General features: G+C 51.0%; 1 protein-coding gene across 3 annotated transcripts in view; it reads right to left on the bottom strand.

Annotated features, from left to right (window-relative positions):
• LOC137547422 (V-set domain-containing T-cell activation inhibitor 1-like) overlaps positions 1–24,990 on the bottom strand; it is a 91,651-nt gene that overhangs the window by 38,247 nt on the left and 28,414 nt on the right. The window contains exon 1 of one of the 3 annotated variants that reach the window (XM_068270999.1): positions 1,792–2,224. The exons of the other annotated variants lie outside the window; for them this stretch is intronic. Coding sequence (XP_068127100.1) covers positions 1,792–1,823 — 32 coding nt within the window. The 5' untranslated portion in view covers positions 1,824–2,224. Of the gene's footprint in view, positions 1–1,791; positions 2,225–24,990 lie in introns of those variants that run through there. 3 annotated transcript variants of the gene reach the window in all.

Genomic DNA, 24,990 nt, shown 5'->3' with positions numbered 1-24,990 from the left:
AATCACCTTAACGCTGAGCATTTGCAATTACGCTAGCGCTTATTGGTGTGCACTGCTGGCCCTATGAAAGCATTTTGCAGGAGCTGATCTTATGCATGTGAGCAGCATCTTTAGTAAGCTCAGTCTTTCAAACCTGATAATTTTTATCTGATGGGTGTACTACTCACACACATTGTACACATACACACTCATACACACTCATACACACTTTGTACACATACACACTAGACGCACTCATACACACATTGTACTCATACACACATTGTACACATACACACTAGACGCACTCATACACACACTGTACACATACACACAAGACACACTCATACACACACACTGTACACATACACACTAGACACACTCATACACACACTGTACACATACACACTAGACACACTCATACACACATTGTACACATACACACTAGACACACTCATACACACACTGTACACATACACACTAGACACACTCATACACACACTGTACGCATACACACTAGACACACTCATACACACATTGTACTCATACACACACTGTACACATACACACTAGACACACTCATACACACATTGTACACATACACACTAGACACACTCATACACACATTGTACACATACACACTAGACACACTCATACACACATTGTACACATACACACTAGACACACTCATACACACATTGTACACATACACACTAGACACACTCATACACACATTGTACACATACACACTAGACACACTCATACACACATTGTACACATACACACTAGACACACTCATACACACATTGTACACATACACACTAGACACACTCATACACACATTGTACACATACACACTAGACACACTCATACACACATTGTACACATACACACTAGACACACTCATACACACATTGTACACATACACACTAGACACACTCATACACACATTGTACACATACACACTAGACACACTCATACACACATTGTACACATACACACTAGACGCACTCATACACACATTGTACACATACACACTAGACGCACTCATGCACACATTGTACACATACACACTAGACGCACTCATGCACACACACTGTACACATACACATTAGACACACTCATACACACACTGTATTCATACATACATTGTACTCATACACACACTGTACACATACACACTAGACACACTCATACTCACACTGTACTCATACACACATTGTACTCATACACACACTGTACACATACACACTAGACACACTCATACACACACTGTACACATACACACTAGACACACTCATACACACACTGTACACATACACACTAGACACACTCATACACACACACTGTACACATACACACTAGACACACTCATACACACACACACTGTACACATACACACTAGACACACTCATACACACACTGTACACATACACACTAGACGCACTCATACACACACTGTACACATACACACTAGACACACTCATACTCACACTACGCATACACACTAGACACACTCATACACACATTGTACACATACACACACTATACAGACACTGTACAGACAAACACACCACAGTGACCCCAGACACACTCATACACACACTGTAAACATCCACACTAGACACACTCATACTCACACTACACATACACACTAGACACACTCATACTCACTCTGTACTCATACACACATTGTACACATACACACATTGTACACATACACACATTGTACACATACACACACTACACAGACACTGTACAGACAAACACACCAGCAGTGACCCCAGAGACCATGGAGGGAGCAGAACTCACATTTTGAAGATAATAGCTCCAATCCCAGCCATAATTCCTGATCACTGTGTATCCAATAAGGGATCACTGTACTCTTGTGCTCAGTACTCCTTCCCAGGACAGATATGCAGCGCCCGCTCAGTACTCCTTCCCAGGACAGAGAGGCAGCTCTCAGTACTCCTTCCCAGGACAGAGAGGCAGCGCTCAGTACTCCTTCCCAGGACAGAGAGACACCGGTCAGTACTCCTTCCCAGGACAGAGAGGCAGCGCTCAGTACTCCTTCCCAGGACAGAGAGACAGCGGTCAGTACTCCATACTCCTTTGACATCAGACAATGCTCAGTACCCCTTCCTCTAGGGATAGTCGGTCTGTAGACTATGCTCAGTACCCCTTCCTCCAGGGATTGCCGGTCTGTAGACTATGCTCCGTACCCCTTCCTCCAGGGATTGCCGGTCTGTAGACTATGCTCAGTATCCCTTCCTCCAGGGATTGCCGGTCTGTAGACTATGCTCAGTACCCCTTCCTTCAGGGATTGCCAATCTGTAGACTATGCTCAGTACACCTTCCTCCAGGGATTGCCGGTGTGTAGACTATGCTCAGTACCCCTTCCTCCAGGGATTGCCGGTCTGTAGACTATGCTCAGTATCCCTTCTTCCAGGGATTGCCGGTCTGTAGACTATGCTCAGTATCCCTTCCTCCAGGGATTGCTGGTCTGTAGACTATGCTCAGTACACCTTCCTCCTGTGACATCAGGCAATTCACAGTACTCCTTCCTCCTGTGACACCAGGCTATGCTCAGTACCCCTTCCTCCAGGGATTGCCGGTCTGTAGACTATGCTCAGTACTCCTTCCTCAGGAGATTGCCGGTCTGTAGACTATGCTCAGTATTCCTTCCTCAAGGGACACCAGGCAATGCTCAGTAACAGAATACCCCTTCCACTGGCAGTCCCCAGCTATGTTGCCTGCACTGTGCACACAGCAGAGCTGCAGGTATGAGGAAGAGAGGGAAGGGACCAGCCCTGCGACTCACAAATGTGAGGGTGGAACAGACCGTGGCAGCCTCGGGCAGTGCTCCTCCACGCTGGTCATCACAGACCCAGCAGTCCAGCTCGGCCAGTGAGGCCCAGTGCACACCAAGCGGTTTTAGGAGCGATCCGCCAACCGCATCCGCCAGTGAAACCGCTTGGCTAATGTATTTCAATGGGATGGTGCAAACCGGTGGTTTGAGGTTGTTAGCAAACCGCAAACGTGCCTCCTGCTGCACATTTGCAGTTTGCAGAAGCGTTTCTGCCTCAATGTAAAGTATAGGAAAAACGCAAACCGCTCTGGAAAACGCTAGATCAGAGCGGTTTCCAGGCGTTTTTGTTACAGAAGCTGTCCAGTAACAGCTTTTACTGTAACAATATTTGTAATCTGCTACAAAAACGCTCCCAAAAACGCTAGGTATGTTTAGAAAACCTCTCTAAACATGCCTAGAATCGCTCTGAAATCTACTTCAAAACCGCTAGCGTTTTGAGGATCTGCTAGCGGTTTTGGTGTGCACGGGGCCTCACAGCCGGACACTGATATACGGCTCAATATCTCATCAGTGGTCTGTCTCACAGATTGCTGCACCTCCATCCACAATATAAGCATTGCATGACTACAGGTGCAGGATACTATCAGCTGACATGATCATGTATGATAATCCCAGGGACAGTACAGGTGCAAGATACTGTCAGCTGACCTGATCATGTATGATAATCCCAGGTGACAGTACAGGTGCAAGATACTGTCAGCTGGCCTGATCATGTATGATAATCCCAGGTGACAGTACAGGTGTCCCCATTGTCATTTACTGACCTGCCAGACTAGGTCGTTAAACAAATGACACAATCACTGTCGTTCAGCGCTATGCACTCTTCCATCCCCTCCCCCCTGATTCTCGTCCCCCCCCCTCCTGCTCCATAGAACGCGATAGACCGGTCCACTGTTTCCAATATGGATCAGCGCATGGATAGTTCGGAAATCTGGTGTTTGCATCAGAATCGTGCAATTTCAAGTTAAAATTTGAAATCACAGAATTCTGACACATAAGTTTCTAAAAGTTAGAGAAGCAAAACAGTTTCGTTACCGTGTTAGCCAAGCAAATTATGTAGGCAGAAAAAACAAAGTTTTGTAAAAGTAATGCCTTTTATTTTACCTAACCTCTGGAAATATGCCTGAAGAAGGGAACTAGATCCTCGAAAGCTCACAGAATTTAACTTTATCAGTCAGCCATTAAAGAGACACAGTAAAGTTAAAAAAAGTCCCCGGGGGGGTACTACATGGGAGGGGAAAACCTCTGGATCCTAGAGGCTTCCCCCGTCCTTCTCTGTCCCTTGATGGCAGCGCAAGAAGCCCCTGAAACCACAGCCGACACAAGGAAAGTCGGCTGTAGTGCAATCGCACCTGCAATATTTTCTCTTTTTCTCTTCCCGGTTCCAGCACAGACGCAGTAGCAGCTCCCCGATGGGCTCAGACGGTCTACTGTGCTGGTACAGGCGACTCGTGCCTGCGCAGTAGAGCCTCCATTGAAGCATACGCCGTCTGCGAGCGCGGTAGGCGCAATCCCCGCGCCTGGATCCACCACCACTTTGGTAAGCCCTCTTGCTTATTTTACAGCGCATGATACATTCCTTCTTTTTTGGTACTTATTGGTTCACACGTAAGTCTTTTACGGATGAGCTTTATATTATTGATGGCACATTGCGGTTGTTTTGACTGTATCGCACTAGGTTTCTTTAGAGTGCTGCCCTTATGCCAGACAGCACAGTTTTTTGCTATATTGCTTCACTTCCATATTGCACTTTATAAAGTTGTTACTGTGGTTATTTTGCACCAGCACTTTGTTTGCTGTGGGATGATTTCACACCGCAGCATCATTTCTGGGCTTCCGTATAGTTTAGTGCAATTTACCTTTATTCATTAGATATTGTGATATTCATTGTGGATTACCAGAGGATCTGATTACTGTCAGTATACGGGGATTTTTTACTGGTTTTAATAGTATTCTTTGATGTTTTACTAATAAAGTTGTTACCTGTTTCACACTTGATATCCGCATAATGGTGACTTTTTTATGGTTCTCACTTTTTTTTAGGGCTCTTTTTCTTATTTGGTAGCATATTGTTATCTCCCTGCAGCAGTGATCTGTAATATATTGGTCATTTGAGGTTATTGCGCTGTAGAGCTGCGCATCGGGGAGCTGCTACTGCGCCTGCGCTGGAGCCGGGGAAGGTAAATATTGCAGGTGCTACTGCGCTACAGCCGATTTTCCTTGTGTCGGCTGTGGTTTCGGGGGCTTCAAGCGCTGCCATCAGGGGACAGAGAAGGATGCATACATATAAATTCGCCACCAGGAGACTTGGGCGCAGGATACAGCCGGTATATAGCTGATCCTGCTGCTGCACAAGTCCTGGGCCTGGCAGCGGTAATTACTATTCCCCCTCCAGGTCCATGTGGATGGTGGGGAATTATATCATTTGGCTTCCAGCTATAGCTGGCGGCAGAATTACAGTGTTTTAAAAGTAACTTCAGTTCCGTCTTCTGACAGCGCTGAAGTTACTCGCTGTGCGCCGCTATAGCTGTAATTCCTATTCCGGCCTCTGGTGGCGCCGGCTGCACCCAAATCTCCTGCGCTGTTATTACAGCGCTCGGAGGAGGACGGAAGATAGCGAGAATCGTCTCCTGAGCACATCACAGGACTTCGAAAAACAAAAACTGTAAGGCCCCGTTCACATCACAAACGCGGATGGCCATGCATGCGGAACGCAACGCATGCGAACGCACGCTATCCGCGTTTGTGTGCGTTGCGTGGCTGATCCCATCACTGAAAAGTGAATGGGACAGCCGCGCGTTTTTACAAAAAATGCGTGCAGCATGCGTTCCTGGACCGCACAGGTCTGGAACGCATGCAGTGTGAACATCAGACAGTGCACTCTATGCAATGTCTGATGTCGTGCGTGTCGGCCACCTGCACGCGTTTCCAAAACGCGGCTGGAAACACGTGCAGTGTGAACGGGGCCTAAAAGAAATTGTAACCTAGTGTGAAGATATTTTCATCAATTCATACTGACTATATTTACTCTTAATTATGGTTAGTGTAAAAATATATTTGCATGACATTCAAATTTCATGATTTTTTGAAAAATTTTGAAAATGATTTGGATTTGGAATTCAGCGAATCTGACCATTCCCAGAAGCCAAACAGCGTGTCTGTACAGGCAGAGTTCCTAAAACTGTTACCCAGAACAATTACTTAGGCTACTTTCCCATCAGGACATTGCGTTTGATGCAACGTTAAAGTCGCACAACGTGCCCCTAACGCAACGCATTGTGCACTATAACTTGGAGGTTATAGTGCATTCTTTAGCCCTGCGTTTGGTGCACCGTTTTCGTCGCACAGTCATGGAACGAAAACGTTACATATATATAAAAATAAATACATTACTGAGCATGTGCAACACACAACGCAGCAGATTCATTGCTAAACACACAGCATGCAGCATCTTCTAATAACGCCTCACGTTACACACAAACGCAACGTGTGCACTGTGAATGTCGCACACACTTTGTATTGCTGTGCGTTAGTCTGCGTTATAAAATTTTCTAACGTGTGACTTTAAAGAGGAATTCCAGTGAAAATAATGTTAAAAAAAGTGCTTGATATTTACAATAATTATGTATAAATGATTTAGTCAGTTTTTGCCCATTGCAAAAATCTTTTAAATCCCTGATTTACATTCTGACATTTATTACATGGTGACATTTCTACTGCTGGCAGGTGATGTAGCTGCTGCATGTTTTTTTGGCAGTTGGAAACAGCTGTAAACAGTTATTTCCCACAATGCAACAAGGTTCACAGACAGGAAACTGCCAGGAGTACCACAGTCCTCAGAGTTTCTTGTGGGAGGAGTATCACCACAATATCAGCCATACAGAGCCCCCTGATGGTCTGTTTGTGAAAAGGAATAGATTTCTCATGTAAAAGGGGGTATCAGCTACTGATTGGGATAAAGTTCAATTCTTGGTCGGAGTTTCTCTTTAACGTCACGCTGTGAAAGAGGCCTAAAGGCCCTTATGTGTCTGTACGCTGCTCAGCTGTTCCTCTCAAGCTGTTGGTTGTACAGTAAGGATAGGTATACAGTATATTGTCTCAAGAAAGTCCACAGATGTCTAATGACGAGGGTTGGATGAACAGCTCTGTGTTCGATATGTCGGCCATTCGATTGAACAGATCAATATTATTCCGATTGCTGAAGAACTAAACTTGAATTCCCTTGAAGTCAGTACTACTATACTACTACCGGTATTAGCAAAGCCCCTGTAAATACTAGTATCACCAGATTTGTTGCATATGTTAAAGTCAACCCGAGGAGAGAGTGATATGGAGGCTGCCATATTTCGTTTTAAACAATACCAGTTGCCTGGCAGCCCTGCTGACCCTCTGCCTTTAATACTTTTACCCATAGCCCCTGAACAAGCATACAGCAGATCAGGTGTTTCTGACATTATTGTCAGATCTGACAGATTAGCTGCATGCTTGTTTCTGGTATTATTCAGACACTACTGCAGCCAAATAGACCAGCAGGACAGCCAGGCAACTGGTATTGTTTAACAGGAAATAAATATGGCCGCCTCTATATTCCTCTCACCTCGGGGTCACTTTAAGAGAACTGTGGCAACAAACTGGGAAAATTCAAAAAGCCCTTGTGATTTGTAAATGTGGATAAATGACAGATAATGTATCAACCTATCGGTAGTGATAATGTACATATGTCAAAAGAAAGCGCAGTGAATTTCCTGCCGGGGTTTCTGGGTGGTCAGTATGCAGTGTGCAACCTCGGTGGAAGTGGTAACACTTTGGCCAGGGGGATCGCTGTACAGCTGCAATATTGCTGTATGAGGATCCCTGACAACTTGACCTATTGTTTGTACTATTCAAAGTAAAACAAAAATGATAAAAAATGATATGGGGTGTGGGGATCCACAGCCTGAGCTATACCAGCCGTATACCAGGGACAAGAGGCTTCTCCCCACCATCTGTAGACAGTAGGAGAGTGGCGGTAACTACCCTCATTCCTGCTGAGGTAGGGCGGGAAGGGGGGATCATGGTGGCATCTGACCCCCAGATGCCCGCCCCCCCAGGTGAAATAGGTATGGGGTTAAAAAATAAAAGCGTTAACTTAGCATTGGTTAGTCCCCCTTAATTAATTGTCTTGATTACTGTAGCACCCTACTCTGTGGCCTACCAAAAAACAGACTGGCACCTCTCCAGTCCCTACCAGAGCCAGATTAGGACCATCCTGGGCCCCAAGCAGAAGATGTCATGGTGTGTACCGGGCATTCAGGTTTGAGGAAGATTGTGGCTGATTCACTGCAAGACCAAATTAGTCAGTTTCGCTCTCTCATTCCCACTGAGCCGGGACAAGGTCCTCCAGCACCCAAGGCTGAGACACCAAAGTGCGCCCCTCCATCCCTCCCACCTCAGCTGTCACACACTGATTGCTATTACACTAAGAGGCCCCTCCATCCCTCCCACCCCAGCCGTCACACACTGATTGCTATTACACTAAGAGGCCCCTCCCCATCCCTCCCACCCCAGCCATCACACACTGATTGCTATTACACTAAGAGGCCCCTCCATCCCTCCCACCCCAGCCGTCACACACTGATTGCTATTACACTAAGAGGCCCCTCCATCCCTCCCACCCCAGCCGTCACACACTGATTGCTATTACACTAAGACCCGCCCCTCATCCCTCCCACCCCAGCCGTCACACACTGATTGCTATTACACTAAGAGGCCCCTCCATCCCTCCCACCCCAGCCGTCACACACTGATTACTATTACACTAAAAGGCCCCTCCTCCATCCCTCCTACCCCAGCCGTCACACCCTGATTGCTATTACACTAAGAGGCCCCTCCATCCCTCCCACCCCAGCCGTCACACACTGATTGCTATTACACTAAGAGGCCCCTCCATCCCTCCCACCCCAGCCGTCACACACTGATTGCTATTACACTAAGAGGCCCCTCCCCCATCCCTCCCACCCCAGCCGTCACACACTGATTGCTATTACACTAAGAGGCCCCTCCTCCATCCCTCCTACCCCAGCCGTCACACACTGATTGCTATTACACTAAGAGGCCCCTCCATCCCTCCTACCCCAGCCATCACACACTGATTGCTAATACACTAAGAGGCCCCTCCCCCATCCCTCCCACCCCAGCCATCACACACTGATTGCTATTACACTAAGAGGCCCCTCCTCCATCCCTCCCACCCCAGCCGTCACACACTGATTACTATTACACTAAGAGGCCCCTCCCCTATCCCTCCCACCCCAGCCATCACACACTGATTGCTATTACACTAAGAGGCCCCTCCATCCCTCCCACCCCAGCCATCACACACTGATTGCTATTACACTAAGAGGCCCCTCCTCCATCCCTCCCACCCCAGCCGTCACACACTGATTGCTATTATACTAAGCGGCCCCTCCTCCATCCCTCCCACCCCAGCCGTCACACACTGATTACTATTACACTAAGAGGCCCCTCCCCTATCCCTCCCACCCCAGCCATCACACACTGATTGCTATTACACTAAGAGGCTCCTCCCCATCCCTCCCACCCCAGCCGTCACACACTGATTGCTATTACACTAAGAGGCCCCTCCATCCCTCCTACCCCAGCCGTCACACACTGATTGCTATTACACTAAGAGGCCCCTCCTCCATCCCTCCCACCCCAGCCGTCACACACTGATTGCTAATACACTAAGAGGCCCCTCCCCCATCCCTCCCACCCCAGCCATCACACACTGATTGCTATTACACTAAGAGGCCCCTCCTCCATCCCTCCCACCCCAGCCGTCACACACTGATTACTATTACACTAAGAGGCCCCTCCCCTATCCCTCCCACCCCAGCCATCACACACTGATTGCTATTACACTAAGAGGCCCCTCCATCCCTCCCACCCCAGCCATCACACACTGATTGCTATTACACTAAGAGGCCCCTCCTCCATCCCTCCCACCCCAGCCGTCACACACTGATTGCTATTATACTAAGCGGCCCCTCCTCCATCCCTCCCACCCCAGCCGTCACACACTGATTACTATTACACTAAGAGGCCCCTCCCCTATCCCTCCCACCCCAGCCATCACACACTGATTGCTATTACACTAAGAGGCTCCTCCCCATCCCTCCCACCCCAGCCGTCACACACTGATTGCTATTACACTAAGAGGCCCCTCCATCCCTCCTACCCCAGCCGTCACACACTGATTGCTATTACACTAAGAGGCCCCTCCTCCATCCCTCCCACCCCAGCCGTCACACACTGATTGCTATTACACTAAGAGGCCCCTCCTCCATCCCTCCCACCCCAGCCGTCACACACTGATTGCTATTACACTAAGAGGCCCCTCCTCCATCCCTCCCACCCCAGCCGTCACACACTGATTGCTATTACACTAAGAGGCACCCCAGGGCCCCCAACACCTTAATCTCTAGTTATATGGCTTGCAGTCACTGCTATGTATCCCCTTTTCTTATTTCTTTCTGCTTCAAACACAATTAGGAATGACAGCTGAATGAATTGTGCACCCCCTCCTACACTGCGCCCTGAGGCTGGAGCCTCTCCAGCCTATGCCTCGGCCCGGCCCTGAGTTATACACAGGTCAATAACGCCCAGATATGTCTAGCCATTATTCCATTAATTGTTTAGTGATCAACCTCTGTCACGGCAAGTTTAATTCTCATAGGCTTCAGCAGAACTGTATCAAGCTTCAATCAAACTGCAAGTGCTGTACTGCTCAATGCAGAGCAAAGTTATGGACCATCGATCCCCCATCGCTCCTGTCCTGCCCCCACACCACAGAGATTGATAAACAGCGCAATATCGCTTAAAGGCCAATCAATTATACAATACAGTATATGAGCAATAGATTACTGGCAGATTCAATAAGCGGTCAATATCGATGTGTGTGTAGCCAGCTTTAGATATAGTTGGCCAACTAGGGTGATAAAATTAAGGCCAAGTTCAGCAATGACGGGAACCGACTGTGAACATCACAGACAGAAATCGGGCCTCGTTCACATTGCGCTCCGATCACGCTCGTGTTGGCTGTTTTTTGACAAGTTTTTTTTTTCCCGATTTATGTGTATTGGACGTTTTTGTTAAGCGCTTTTCTAATCGCAGAGCAGAGAATTTTGCACAGCGACTGTGTTTTTTTCACTTCCTGATGTCAGTTCAGGAAGTGAACGCTTTTGATCTAGAAAAGAATAAATACAGTATTTATTCTTAACCTATTTTGGTTCCTGGACGTAGTTTCTACGTCCAGGAACCATGCGCGCTCCCGCGGCCGATCGCGCGCGTGCACGCGCACTCCCGGCCGCGGATTCGGTAGCCAGGGAATCAATGTATCGGGCTACGGCAGAGCCGGGACAAGGTCCTCCAGCACCCAAGGCTGAGACACCAAAGTGCGCCCCTCCATCCCTCCCACCCCAGCCATCACACCCTGATTGCTATTAGACTAAGAGGCGCCACAGGGCCCACAACCCCTCCAACACCTTAATATTTAGTTATCTGGCTTGCAGTCACTGCCATGTATCCCCTTTTCTTATTTCTTTCTGCTTCAAACACAATTAGGAATGACAACTGAATGAATTCTGCGCCCCCTCCTACACTGTGCCCTGAGGCTGGAACCTCTCCAGCCTATGCCTTGGCCCGGCCCTGGGCTACGGTGCCCGATACATTGATTCCTCTCCCCCGCTGAAAAAGCGACAGCTTCTCTCGGAAGCTGCGCCTTTTCTGGCCGTTCCCTTCCCGATGAGTCACTGTAAGCGTATGTTACGCTTAGAGTGACGTCATGTAAACAAACTCATGGCCGCCATCTTGTGGCCAAAAAGTAATACTACACCTGTAAAAAAAAAAAAAATTAAAATTAACACACATTTACATTATAAATCTATTGTTTACCTCCCACCCTCCCAAAACTACCCAAATAAAATGTTTACTATAAAAAAAAAAAAAAATTACAATAAAAAAAAAACATGTAAATATTTACCTAAGGGTCTAAACTTTTTAAATATCAATGTAAAGATGAAATATTTCTATATTTTTTTTATTTTAAACTTGTAAATAGTGATAGATGCAAAACGGAAAAAATGCACCTTTATTTCCAAATAAAATATTGACGCCATACATTGTGATAGGGACATAATTTTAACGGTGTAATAACCGGGACATATGGGCAAATACAATACGTGAGTTTTAATTATGGAGGCATGTATTATTTTAAAACTATAATGGCTGAAAACTGAGAAATAATGAATTTTTTCCGTTTTTTCTTATTCTTCCTGTTAAAATGCATTTACAGTAAAGTGGCTCTTAGCAAAATGTACCCCCCAAAGAAAGCCTAATTGGTGGCGGAAAAAACAAGATATAGATCAGTGCATTGTGATAAGTAGTGATAAAGTTATAGGCTAATGAATGGGAGGTGAACATTTCTCACGTGAAAACGACGGAACCTGAATGGGTTAAAAAGGCTCACGCAATTGCCGCACAAAGCGATTTTGTGAGCGCTTTGCATTTTCCTATACCTTCCATTGCAGCGGAATTGCCTCAAAAATGGCCCATGTACCGCTTTTCGGAGCGGATCGGAAACGAACTGCTCAGATGTGAACTCTCTCATAGGGAATCATTGCACACGCGCTTTCAGGGTGATTTTGAAAATCGCCAGCGCTTAAAAAATGTCAAAAACGCCCCAGGGGCTTGATTCACAAAAGAGTGCTGTTAGCACGGGCGTTTTCGCGTGAATTTTCGCGTGCAAACGCAAATTCTCACACGAAAACTATATCAATTTCGCGCGAAAATTCGCGAGCGTGCGCAATGCGAAAATTCACGCGAAAACGGCCGTGCTAACAGCACTCTTTTGTGAATCAAGCCCCTGGTCTTTAATAGTTGTGTCCTATTTATCTTTCTGCAGTGGGTCCCGATACTTCCTCCTTACACCCCTCATGTGGAAAGTCATAAAAATAAACCAGAAATATTATAATTTGTGGTCACTCCCATTCCAATATCCTCAGACATGTCCCGTGCCAATATCCTCTCGTCCGACTAGCGACCTACAGCAGCCGCACAGGTCACCACAGGCATCTGACAGAAATGTATCTGATAGTCGAATCTGCTGCAAATCTATCAGTGTTTGGCTACCTTTAGCTTTGATTTTATCTCCCAAATAAGGAGCCCATAAAACTTTATTGTCTCTGTTCATGATTCATCCTTCTCTGTCTGTAATGGCCCATACTCACGGGCGGTAAAAGTGGCCTGTCGCCAGCACACGTGAGCGTGTGGGCGACAGGCCGGCGACAGCTCCTCGCCAGGTCACTCCGCGTACAGACGCGGAAGAGGGACCAGCGGCATGACGGAAGCTGTCGCCGACGTTCCTCCTCCCCCCGCCGGAAGCTTGCCGGAAGCTCTGCGTACCTCAATGGAGGTTGCTGTCGCTAGTCCGCGTACTCACGCGGACTAGCGACAGCTGCGGCGGAGTTGCGGCGGCGACTGTCGCCAGGCGATTGAACATTTCAATCGCCTGGCGACTTCAGCGACGGGCGACAGTTCGGGGTGCGCGCGGCTCATACTCACGGGCGACCTGTCGCCGCAACACGCGCGCCCCGCGTGTTGCGGCGACAATTGTCCCTCGTGAGTATGGGCCATAAGATCTCTGCAGCAATGCTCTACCACAGAGATAAGAGATTATACCCACAGACACACAGGGCTTGATTCACAAAAGAGTGCTAACTGTTAGCACGGCCGTTTTAGCGCGAATTTTCGATTTAGCGGGAAAAATTGCGTTTGCACGCGAAAACGTTATCGTTTTGCGCGAAAATTCACGAGCGCGCGCAATGCGAAAATTTGCGCGAAAACAGCCGTGCTAACAGTTAGCACTCTTTTATGAATCAAGCCCTAGTAGTGACCTTAGCACGTTTAAAAACGGGCTCTAGGTCTGTCACCGCTCATATGAGCACGCCTGCCCGCCGCGCCGGCACACGCCCACCCCTCCTGGCCACATCCTCCCATGCAAGCCACACGTCCTTCCCCAGCTCTCCTCAGTGTCCCTGCATCCCTGCACATGCGCACAGCGATAAAAACACACAGGGATATGGGACGCAGAGACACTTGCCTGTTATTAGGTAGGATAGGTAGTGATGGCCGAACAGTTCTCCAGGAAAACAGTTCCTGACAAACTTCTGCCATTCCCTGTTCACATTTAAAGCAAACTTTTTTTGTCAAAAGTTTACATACGTGCTAAAAACACCAAACGTGCATTGAAACAAACGCTGAGCTACAGCGCTAAAGGGGAACTGAAGTAAGAGGTATACGGAGGCTGACATATTTATTTCCTTTTAAGCAATACCAGTTGCCTGGCAGCCCTGCTGATCTATTTGGCTGAAGTAGTGTCTGAATCACACCAGAAACAAGCATGCAGCTAATCTTGTCAGATCTGTTAAAATTGTCAGAAAAACCTGATCTGCTGCATGCTTGTTCAGGGGCTAGGGCTGAAAGTATTAGAGGCAGAGGATCAGCAGGTAACTGGTATAGCTTAAATGGAAATAAATATGGCAGCCTCCATACACCTCTCTCTCCAGTTCTCCTTAAAGGAATACTGTAGGGGGGTCAGGGGAAAATGAGTTGAACTTACCCGGGGCTTCTAATGGCCCCCTGCAGACATCCTGTGTTGGCACAGCCACTCCCCAATGCTCCGGCCCCGCCTCCAGTACACTTCTGGAATTTCAGACTTTAAAGTCTGAAAACCACTGCGCCTGCGTTGCCGTGTCCTCGTTCCCGCTGATGTCACCAGGAGTGTACTGCGCAGACACAGACCATACTGGGCCTGCGCAGTATGCTCCTGGTGACATCAGCGGTAGCGAGGACAGGGCAACGCAGGCGCAGTGGTTTTCAGACTTTAACCTATTTTGGTTCCTGGACGTAGAAACTACGTCCAGGAACCATGTGCGCTACCGCGCGCCCCCGCGGCCGTTCGCGCGTGTGCACGCGCACTCCCGGCCGCGGATTCGGTAGCCAGGCTATCAGTGAATCGGGCTATGGTGCCCGATCACTGATTCCTCTCCCCCGCTGAAAAAGCGACAGCTTCTCTCGGAAGCTGCGCCTTTTCTGGCCATTCCCTCCCCGATGCGCCACTCTAAGCGTGGGCTACGCTTAGAGTGACGTCATGTAAACAAACTCATGGCCGCCATCTTGTGGCCAAAAAGTAATACTACAACTGAAAATAAAAATAAATGAAAATGAACACACATTTACATTATAACTCTATTGTTTACCCCCCACCCTCCCAAAACTACCCAAATAAAATGTTTACTATAAAAAAAAAAACATTACAATTAAAAAAAAACAAACATGTAAATATTTACCTAAGGGTCTAAACTTTTTAAATATCAATGTAAAGATGAAATATTTCTATATTTTTTTTATTTTAAACTTGTAAATAGTGATAGATGCAAAATGGAAAAAATGCACCTTTATTTCCAAATAAAATATTGTCGCCATACATTGTGATAGGGACATAATTTTAACGGTGTAATAACCGGGACATATGGGCAAATACAATACGTGAGTTTTAATTATGGAGGCATGTATTATTTTAAAACTATAATGGCTGAAAACTGAGAAATAATAAATTTTTCCATTTTTTTCTTATTCTTCCTGTTAAAATGCGTTTACAGTAAAGTGGCTCTTAGCAAAATGTACCCCCCAAAGAAAGCCTAATTGGTGGCGGAAAAAACAAGATATAGATCAGTTCATTGTGATAAGTAGTGATAAAGTTATAGGCTAATGAATGGGAGGTGAACATTTCTCACGTGAAAACCACGGAACCTGAATGGGTTAAAGTCTGAAATTCCAGAAGTGAACTGGAGGCGGGGCCGGAGCTTCGGTGAGTGGCTGCGCGGGCGCAGGATGTCTGCGGGGGACCATTAGAAGCCCCGGGTAACTTCAACTCATTTTCCCCCGACCCCCCTACAGTACCCCTTTAAGCTCTGCCTCACCGGGCAGCAAAATCCACGACCTGGAAAGCCATGGAATTTTTCCCTGGGATTTGAAGGGTATAAAGCCCTCGTTCTACCGCAGGAATACAGCGTTTTAGCACTGCTCATATTGCTTAACATAAATAACAGGTAAAAACAAGTATTTAAATTGGCTTCAGACTCTCTTTAAATGAGTTATCAGGCAAAAGTAACAAAATAAGCGCTACTTACCAGGGGCTTCCTCCAGCCCCAATCTCCCTCGCCACAGCTCTGCCCCGATCCCCTCTAGGTCGGCCTGTACTGCGCCTGTGCGAGCGGCGCTGCAAACACCGCCACGTGGGCCAGAGCAGACTGCGCAGTTGCGGCGAGGAACATGCTGGGAGCTTGGGGCTGGATGCAGCCCCAGGTAAGTAGCGCTTATTTTGTTACTTCTGCCCTGATAACTCCTTTAAGTGTTTGTGATCTCATAAAAGGCCACTAGGTGGCAGGAGACCAATTGTACTGTTAGTATTTTCCAGGGTGTGTGGTTCCATAACTGCAACACTAGATGGCAGACAGTTACCACCAATAAAAAAAACACCTAAATCCTGGGAAGGTGACAAAGTTAAAGTGGAAAAGAAGATAGTTGTAAAACAAATAGTTTCACTTACCTGTGGCTTCTGCAAGCCCCCAGCAGCCATCCTGTCCTATCGCTATTGCAGACGGGAACGGGGGAAAAGGATACGCTTCCCCCTCAACTTAGATGTTGAGGAACAAAACAGAGCGGCGGCGGGAGAGCGGAGGATCTTGGAGGACCGGCGCGGGACAGGACGGCTGCTGGGGGCGGGAGAATGGAGGATAGTGGAGGATCGGCGCGGGACAGGACGGCTGCTGGGGGCGGGAGAATGGAGGATAGTGGAGGATCGGCGCGGGACAGGACGGCTGCTGGGGGCGGGAGAACAGAGGATCGTGGGGGACCGGCGCGGGACAGGACGGCTGCTGGGGGCGGGAGAACGGAGGATCGTGGGGGACCGGCGCGGGACAGGACGGCTGCTGGGGGCGGGAGAATGGAGGATAGTGGAGGATCGGCGCGGGACAGGACGGCTGCTGGGGGCGGGAGAACGGAGGATCGTGGAGGATCGGCGCGGGACAGGACGGCTGCTGGGGGCGGGAGAACGGAGGATCGTGGAGGACCGGCGCGGGACAGGACGGCTGCTGGGGGCGGGAGAACGGAGGATCGTGGAGGACCGGCGCGGGACAGGACGGCTGCTGGGGGCGGGAGAACGGAGGATCGTGGAGGACCGGCGCGGGACAGGACGGCTGCTGGGGGCGGGAGAACGGAGGATCGTGGAGGACCGGCGCGGGACAGGACGGCTGCTGGGGGCGGGAGAACGGAGGATCGTGGAGGATCGGCGCGGGACAGGACGGCTGCTGGGGGCGGGAGAACGGAGGATCGTGGGGGACCGGCGCGGGACAGGACGGCTGCTGGGGGCGGGAGAACGGAGGATCGTGGGGGACCGGCGCGGGACAGGACGGCTGCTGGGGGCGGGAGAACGGAGGATAGTGGAGGACCGGCGCGGGACAGGACGGCTGCTGGGGGCGGGAGAACGGAGGATCGTGGAGGACCGGCGCGGGACAGGACGGCTGCTGGGGGCGGGAGAACGGAGGATCGTGGAGGATCGGCGCGGGACAGGACGGCTGCTGGGGGCGGGAGAACGGAGGATCGTGGGGGACCGGCGCGGGACAGGACGGCTGCTGGGGGCGGGAGAACAGAGGATCGTGGGGGACCGGCGCGGGACAGGACGGCTGCTGGGGGCGGGAGAACGGAGGATCGTGGAGGATCGGCGCGGGACAGGACGGCTGCTGGGGGCGGGAGAACAGAGGATCGTGGGGGACCGGCGCGGGACAGGACGGCTGCTGGGGGCGGGAGAACGGAGGATCGTGGAGGATCGGCGCGGGACAGGACGGCTGCTGGGGGCGGGAGAACGGAGGATCGTGGAGGATCGGCGCGGGACAGGACGGCTGCTGGGGGCGGGAGAACGGAGGATCGTGGAGGATCGGCGCGGGACAGGACGGCTGCTGGGGGCGGGAGAACGGAGGATCGTGGAGGATCGGCGCGGGACAGGACGGCTGCTGGGGGCTTGCAGAAGCCCCAGGTCAGTGAAACTGTTTTACAATGATCTTCAGTTCCACTTTAAATGTCTGATTCTGGTTTTTTCCCCTGACTTGTTGCATTGAGTAAACATAGCTGTGATAATTATTTGTGTGTATCTTCATGATAGGCTTATACCATCTATTGGCTAACTTAAAGTGGATCCAAACCAAACATTTTTTTTTAATTTAAGATATTTAGTTGCACCACTCTGACACATACAAAGATAAATAAACACTCCTTCAAGCCCATGAGCATATCAGTGCATGCTTTTCACCCTTCTCTTTTCCTAACTAGGGTTATACAGGTGGCAGCCATTAGCAATTCCTCCTTTGCTGGACACCTCCTACTCCACCAGTCTGCCGGATTCTGTCCCGGCAATAAGAAAGGAAGGGAGGGGTTCTTCCAATAAATGTAAAATATTTTATATTTGTCATCATGCAGCTGAAAAAAAGGCTGCTATTTATTATTATAATTTAGAAAATAGATTCTATTTCTGAAATCTTGTATTTTTATTTATTTGGGTCCACTTTAAAAGAATAAGAGTAAGCTTTCTGCTAATAAGACTCCTTCAGACTCAATTCCTTATGAAGTGCTGGTTCACACTTGCTTTATAAACGTGGCTCAGCAACTGGCCAGAAAATGAAACTTAGCCGATGCGGAGGACCGGAGCATCGTTCCAGGACTTCGAGGGCACAGGGCGGCTGCAGGGGGCTGGCAGAAGCAGATTAGGCCTCATCTAAACGTCATATTGTGACATAAGGACCTTTTAATATGGTTCATTATACCGGACGTTTATTACTGTACTATATAATTGAATGCTATGTTTGGCCCACAGCATCTGATCCCCAGGATGCCGGGTATGTGCTGCACCTCCTCCCATAGCATCTCCTCCCTGCTGGCCCGCAGCATCTGATCCCCAGGATGCCGGGCATGTGCTGCACCTCCTCCCATAGCATCTCCTCCCTGCTGGTCCTCTGATCCCCAGGATGCCGGGTATGTGCTGCACCTCCCCCCATAGCATCTCCTCCTTGCTGGCCTGCAGCATCTGATCCCCAGGATGCCGGGTATGTGCTGCACCTCCTCCCATAGCATCTCCTCCCTGCTGGCCCACAGCATCTGATCCCCAGGATGCCGGGTATGTGCTGCACCTCCTCCCATAGCATCTCCTTCCTGCTGGCCCGCAGCATCTGATCCCCAGGATGCCGGGTATGTGCTGCACCTCCTCCCATAGCATCTCCTCCCTGCTGGCCTGCAGCATCTGATCCCCAGGATGCCGGGTATGTGCTGCACTTCCTCCCATAGCATCTCCTCCCTGCTGGCCCGCAGCATCTGATCCCCAGGATGCCGGGTATGTGCTGCACCTCCTCCCATAGCATCTCCTCCTTGCTGGCCTGCAGCATCTGATCCCCAGGATGCCGGGTATGTGCTGCACCTCCCCCCATAGCATCTCCTCCTTGCTGGCCTGCAGCATCTGATCCCCAGGATGCCGGGTATGTGCTGCACCTCCTCCCATAGCATCTCCTCCCTGCTGGCCTGCAGCATCTGATCCCCAGGATGCCGGGTATGTGCTGCACCTCCTCCCATAGCATCTCCTTCCTGCTGGCCCGCAGCATCTGATCCCCAGGATGCCGGGTATGTGCTGTCCCTCCTCCCATAGCATCTCCTCCCTGCTGGCCTGCAGCATCTGATCCCCAGGATGCCGGGTATGTGCTGCACCTCCTCCCATAGCATCTCCTCCCTGCTGGCCTGCAGCATCTGATCCCCAGGATGCCGGGTATGTGCTGCACCTCCTCCCATAGCATCTCCTCCCTGCTGGCCTGCAGCATCTGATCCCCAGGATGCCGGGTATGTGCTGCACCTCCTCCCATAGCATCTCCTCCCTGCTGGCCCGCAGCATCTGATCCCCAGGATGCCGGGTATGTGCTGCACCTCCTCCCATAGCATCTCCTCCCTGCTGGCCCGCAGCATCTGATCCCCAGGATGCCGGGTATGTGCTGCACCTCCTCCCATAGCATCTCCTCCCTGCTTGCCCGCAGCATCTGATCCCCAGGATGCCGGGTATGTGCTGCACCTCCTCCCATAGCATCTCCTCCCTGCTGGCCCGCAGCATCTGATCCCCAGGATGCCGGGTATGTGCTGCACCTCCTCCCATAGCATCTCCTCCCTGCTGGCCCGCAGCATCTAATCCCCAGGATGCCGGGTATGTGCTGCACCTCCTCCCATAGCATCTCCTCCCTGCTGGCCCGCAGCATCTGATCCCCAGGATGCCGGGTATGTGCTGCACCTCCTCCCATAGCACCTCCTCCCTGCTGGCCCGCAGCATCTGATCCCCAGGATGCCAGGTATGTGCTGCACCTCCTCCCATAGCATCTCCTCCCTGCTGGCCCGCAGCATCTGATCCCCAGGATGCCGGGTATGTGCTGCACCTCCTCCCATAGCATCTCCTCCATGCTGGCCCACAGCATCTGATCCCCAGGATGCCGGGTATGTGCTGCATCTCCTCCCATAGCATCTCCTCCCTGCTGTCCTGCAGCATCTGATCCCCAGGATGCCGGGTATGTGCTGCACCTCCTCCTATAGCATCTCCTCCCTGCTGGCCCGCAGCATCTGATCCCCAGGATGCCGGGTATGTGCTGCACCTCCTCCCATAGCAGCTCCTCCCTGCTGGCCTGCAGCATCTGATCCCCAGGATGACAGGTATGTGCTGCACCTCCTCCCACAGCATCTCCTCCCTGCTAGCCCGCAGCATCTGATCCCCAGGATGCCGGGTATGTGCTGCACCTCCTCCCATAGCGTCTCCTCCCTGCTGTCCCGCAGCATCTGATCCCCAGGATGCCGGGTATGTGCTGCACCTCCTCCCATAGCATCTCCTCCCTGCTGGCCTGCAGCATCTGATCCCCAGGATGCCGGGTATATGCTGCACCTCCTCCCATAGCATCTCCTCCCTGCTGGCCCGCAGCATCTGATCCCCAGGATGCCAGGTATGTGCTGCACCTCCTCCCATAGCATCTCCTCCCTGCTGGCCCACAGCATCTGATCCCCAGGATGCCGGGTATGTGCTGCACCTCCTCCCATAGCATCTCCTCCCTGCTGGCCAGCAGCATCTGATCCCCAGGATGCCGGGTATGTGCTGCACCTCCTCCCAAAGCATCTCCTCCCTGCTGGCCCGCAGCATCTGATCCCCAGGATGCCGGGTATGTGCTGCACCTCCTCCCACAGCATCTCCTCCCTGCTGGCCGCAGCATCTGATCCCCAGGATGCCGGGTATGTGCTGCACCTCCTCCCACAGCATCTCCTCCCTGCTGGCCCGCAGCATCTGATCCCCAGGATGCCGGGTATATGCTGCACCTCCTCCCATATCATCTCCTCCCTGCTGGCCCGCAGCATCTGATCCCCAGGATGCCGGGTATATGCTGCACCTCCTCCCATAGCATCTCCTCCCTGCTGGCCCGCAGCATCTGATCCCCAGGATGCCGGGTATGTGCTGCACCTCCTCCCATAGCATCTCCTCCCTGCTGGCCCGCAGCATCTGATCCCCAGGATGCCAGGTATGTGCTGCACCTCCTCCCATAGCATCTCCTCCCTGCTGGCCCACAGCATCTGATCCCCAGGATGCCGGGTATGTGCTGCACCTTCTCCCATAGCATCTCCTCCCTGCTGGCCCGCAGCCTCTCTGATCCCCAGGATGCCGGGTATGTGCTGCACCTCCTCCCACAGCATCTCCTCCCTGCTGGCCGCAGCATCTGATCCCCAGTATGCCGGGTATGTGCTGCACCTCCTCCCATAGCATCTCCTCCCTGCTGGCCGCAGCATCTGATCCCCAGGATGCCGGGTATGTGCTGCACCTCCTCCCACAGCATCTCCTCCCTGCTGGCCCGCAGCATCTGATCCCCGGGATGCTGGGTATGTGTTGCACCACCGCCGCATCACCCGCTCTCAGCAGATTAGCAATGGGATCACCAGCCACACGTGAAATCCTGCTTCCTCTCTGACTACAGCGGCGCCTCATGTGACCTGGCAGCATGTAACAGGTCACATGAGGCACCGCTGTAGCCATGGATACAGGACACTGGATGGGCAGATGGAGATCCCATCGCTGGAACACTGAGAGCAGGTGAGTGAAACGACGCCGTGCATCTTGGGAGGGGGAGGAATGTGAGGAGGAGGGGGTACATTTGGGGAGGGGAGCCGCCTCTTGCTGCCCTCTAATTGTTGCTGCCCTGAAGAATGTGATTCAGGTTACTTCATGGAGGAACCGCCCCTGGCCATGCACGAAGGTCTACAGACCGGCCAGCGGTGGGGGGCTTCAGGAGAACATGGGAAGCTGCGGCAGTATCTGTTTATTTGGGGAGGGGGGGCACCTCAAGTTTGCTTTAGGAAATGTAATATAATTTATTTTGTAACCAACAGGTTGGTCGGAGAGTGAAGGACGCCCTGTACCCTGCATGGTATATAAATGGTTTTGATTTTGCAGCTACCAGTTTAGGAAGTAACCGAGGGACACACATTGTACAATCCGGTCACAGGATTTCCCCACCACAATCCATTATTTGCCTTCCGCTCGGCGGTGATGACAGCAATCAATATGCTCATTTCAGATAAGATCTGAATTTCCTGCCGGATCGCTCCGCGCCCGCGACTCGCCGCTTTATTCCTCCCGGTGTTTGGGGAAATCAACGGATATTTTTATCCAATCTTCTTCTAATCTGAGAACAAAGAATTTCCAGCAGAGGAGATGGAATTTAACCCCTTGGCGGCGGCCTCTGCGTGGCGTGGAGGAAACGTGGTGTCTAGTGTGGCGGGAGAATAACTCGGAGGGAGAGAGGCCTGAATCGTGATCCTCGCTCTCGGAATATATAGCGGAGCCGCGGGAATAAACTCATTAACTGTCTTGTCATTGTGAAGCTAATTAGTGGCCGGGACTTCAGCAGAAGCCTCTGATTAAGGAATGATGGATGAGGGGTGAGAGAGGCGTGATGGGCGGCTGCTGTCATCAGTTATTGGAGATGTGGCACCAGCATGCTCCATAGCGCTGTACACAGCAGAGGGATGATGGATGAGGGGTGAGGGAGGCGTGATGGGCGGCTGCTGTCATCAGTTATTGGAGATGTGGCACCAGCATGCTCCATAGCGCTGTACACAGCAGAGGGGCGGAGGGGTGAGGGGTGAGGGAGGCGTGATGGGCGGCTGCTGTCATCAGTTATTGGGGATGTGGCACCAGAATGGTCCATAGCGCTGTACACAGCAGAGGAATGATGAATGAGGGGTGAGGGAGGCGTGATGGCAGCTGCTGTCATTAGTTATTGGGGATGTGGCACCAGCATGCTCCATAGCGCTGTACACAGCAGAGGGATGATGGATGAGGGGTGAGGGAGGCGTGATGGGCGGCTGCTGTCATCAGTTATTGGAGATGTGGCACCAGCATGCTCCATAGCGCTGTACACAGCAGAGGGATGAGGGGTGAGGGAGGCGTGATGGGCGGCTGCTGTCATCAGTTATTGGAGATGTGGCACCAGCATGCTCCATAGCGCTGTACACAGCAGAGGGATGAGGGGTGAGGGAGGCGTGATGGGTGGCTGCTGTCATCAGTTATTGGGGATGTGGCACCAGCATGCTCCATAGCGCTGTACACAGCAGAGGGGCGGAGAAGGGTCACACAGCAATCAATGGATGGTGGCAGATGAAACATGCAGATCGCTCATTGCCAATCAGACACAGTGTCCATCATCCCAGCAATCATCAGCTGTTATCAATAGTAAACTGATTTCTTTTCTTCTGTCACTATTAAGCCTCAATTTTTTTTCGAATAGTTCTATGTACTCTTAAGTGAAACTGGCGCAATATTCATTTTCATCAGGCTAAGTTCACAGTGGTCAGTTGCATAACTGCAATAGGGTAAGCAGAGGATGCAGCCACATTGGGGCCCCTGGACCAGAGGGGCCCACTAGAAGCCCTCCTCCATCCATGGTAGCCTAGTAATGAACACCTCTATGGGCTTGATTCACAAAGCGGTGCTAACCTACTTAGCGCGTCTAAAGTCTTTAGACGCGCTAAGTAGGTTAGCACCGGATTTTTCAATCAGATCGTGCGCTAACTTTGCGCGCGTAAAGTTTTACGCGCGCAAAGTTTTACGCGCGCTAAGTCCCATAGGCTTTAATGGGCACTTCGCGCGGTGCGCCCTGTGCTCTGTGCAGTACGCGCATAAAGTTTTACGCGCATAAAGTTTTGCGCGCGTAAAGTTTTATGCGCGAAAAGCTTGTTTAGACGTGCTAAGGGGGTTTTCACAGGCGTGCTAACAGTTAGCACCGCTTTGTGAATCAAGCCCTATATGTGCATTGCATAGTTGTAATGCTTAATTAACTGTTACACCTCTCTGACACTGCAGCTTTCCCCTCCCCTGCTTACACCTCTCTGACACTGCAGCTGCCCCCTCCCCTGCTTACACCTCTCTGACACTGCAGCTGTCCCCTCCCCTGCTTACACCTCTCTGACACTGCAGCTTTCCCCTCCCCTGCTTACACCTCTCTGACACTGCAGCTGCCCCCTCCCCTGCTTACACCTCTCTGACACTGCAGCTGTCCCCTCCCCTGCTTACACCTCTCTGACACTGCAGCTTTCCCCTCCCCTGCTTACACCTCTCTGACACTGCAGCTGCCCCCTCCCCTGCTTACACCTCTCTGACACTGCAGCTGTCCCCTCCCCTGCTTACACCTCTCTGACACTGCAGCTTTCCCCTCCTCTGCTTACACCTCTCTGACACTGCAGCTGCCCCCTCCCCTGCTTACACCTCTCTGACACTGCAGCTGCCCCCTCCCCTGCTTACACCTCTCTGACACTGCAGCTGCCCCCTCCCCTGCTTACACTTCTCTGACACTGCAGCTGTCTCCTCCCCTGCTTACACCTCTCTGACACTGCAGCTGTCCCCTCCCCTGCTTACACCTCTCTGACACTGCAGCTGTTTCCTCCCCTGCGTACACCTCTCTGACACTGAAGCTGTCCCCTCCCCT

Source organism: Hyperolius riggenbachi, chromosome 2, assembly GCF_040937935.1.
Source record: "Hyperolius riggenbachi isolate aHypRig1 chromosome 2, aHypRig1.pri, whole genome shotgun sequence".
Taxonomy (NCBI): domain Eukaryota; kingdom Metazoa; phylum Chordata; class Amphibia; order Anura; family Hyperoliidae; genus Hyperolius; species Hyperolius riggenbachi.
Note: the sequence above shows the minus strand (reverse complement) of the source record. Positions and strands in the feature narration are given on the sequence as shown.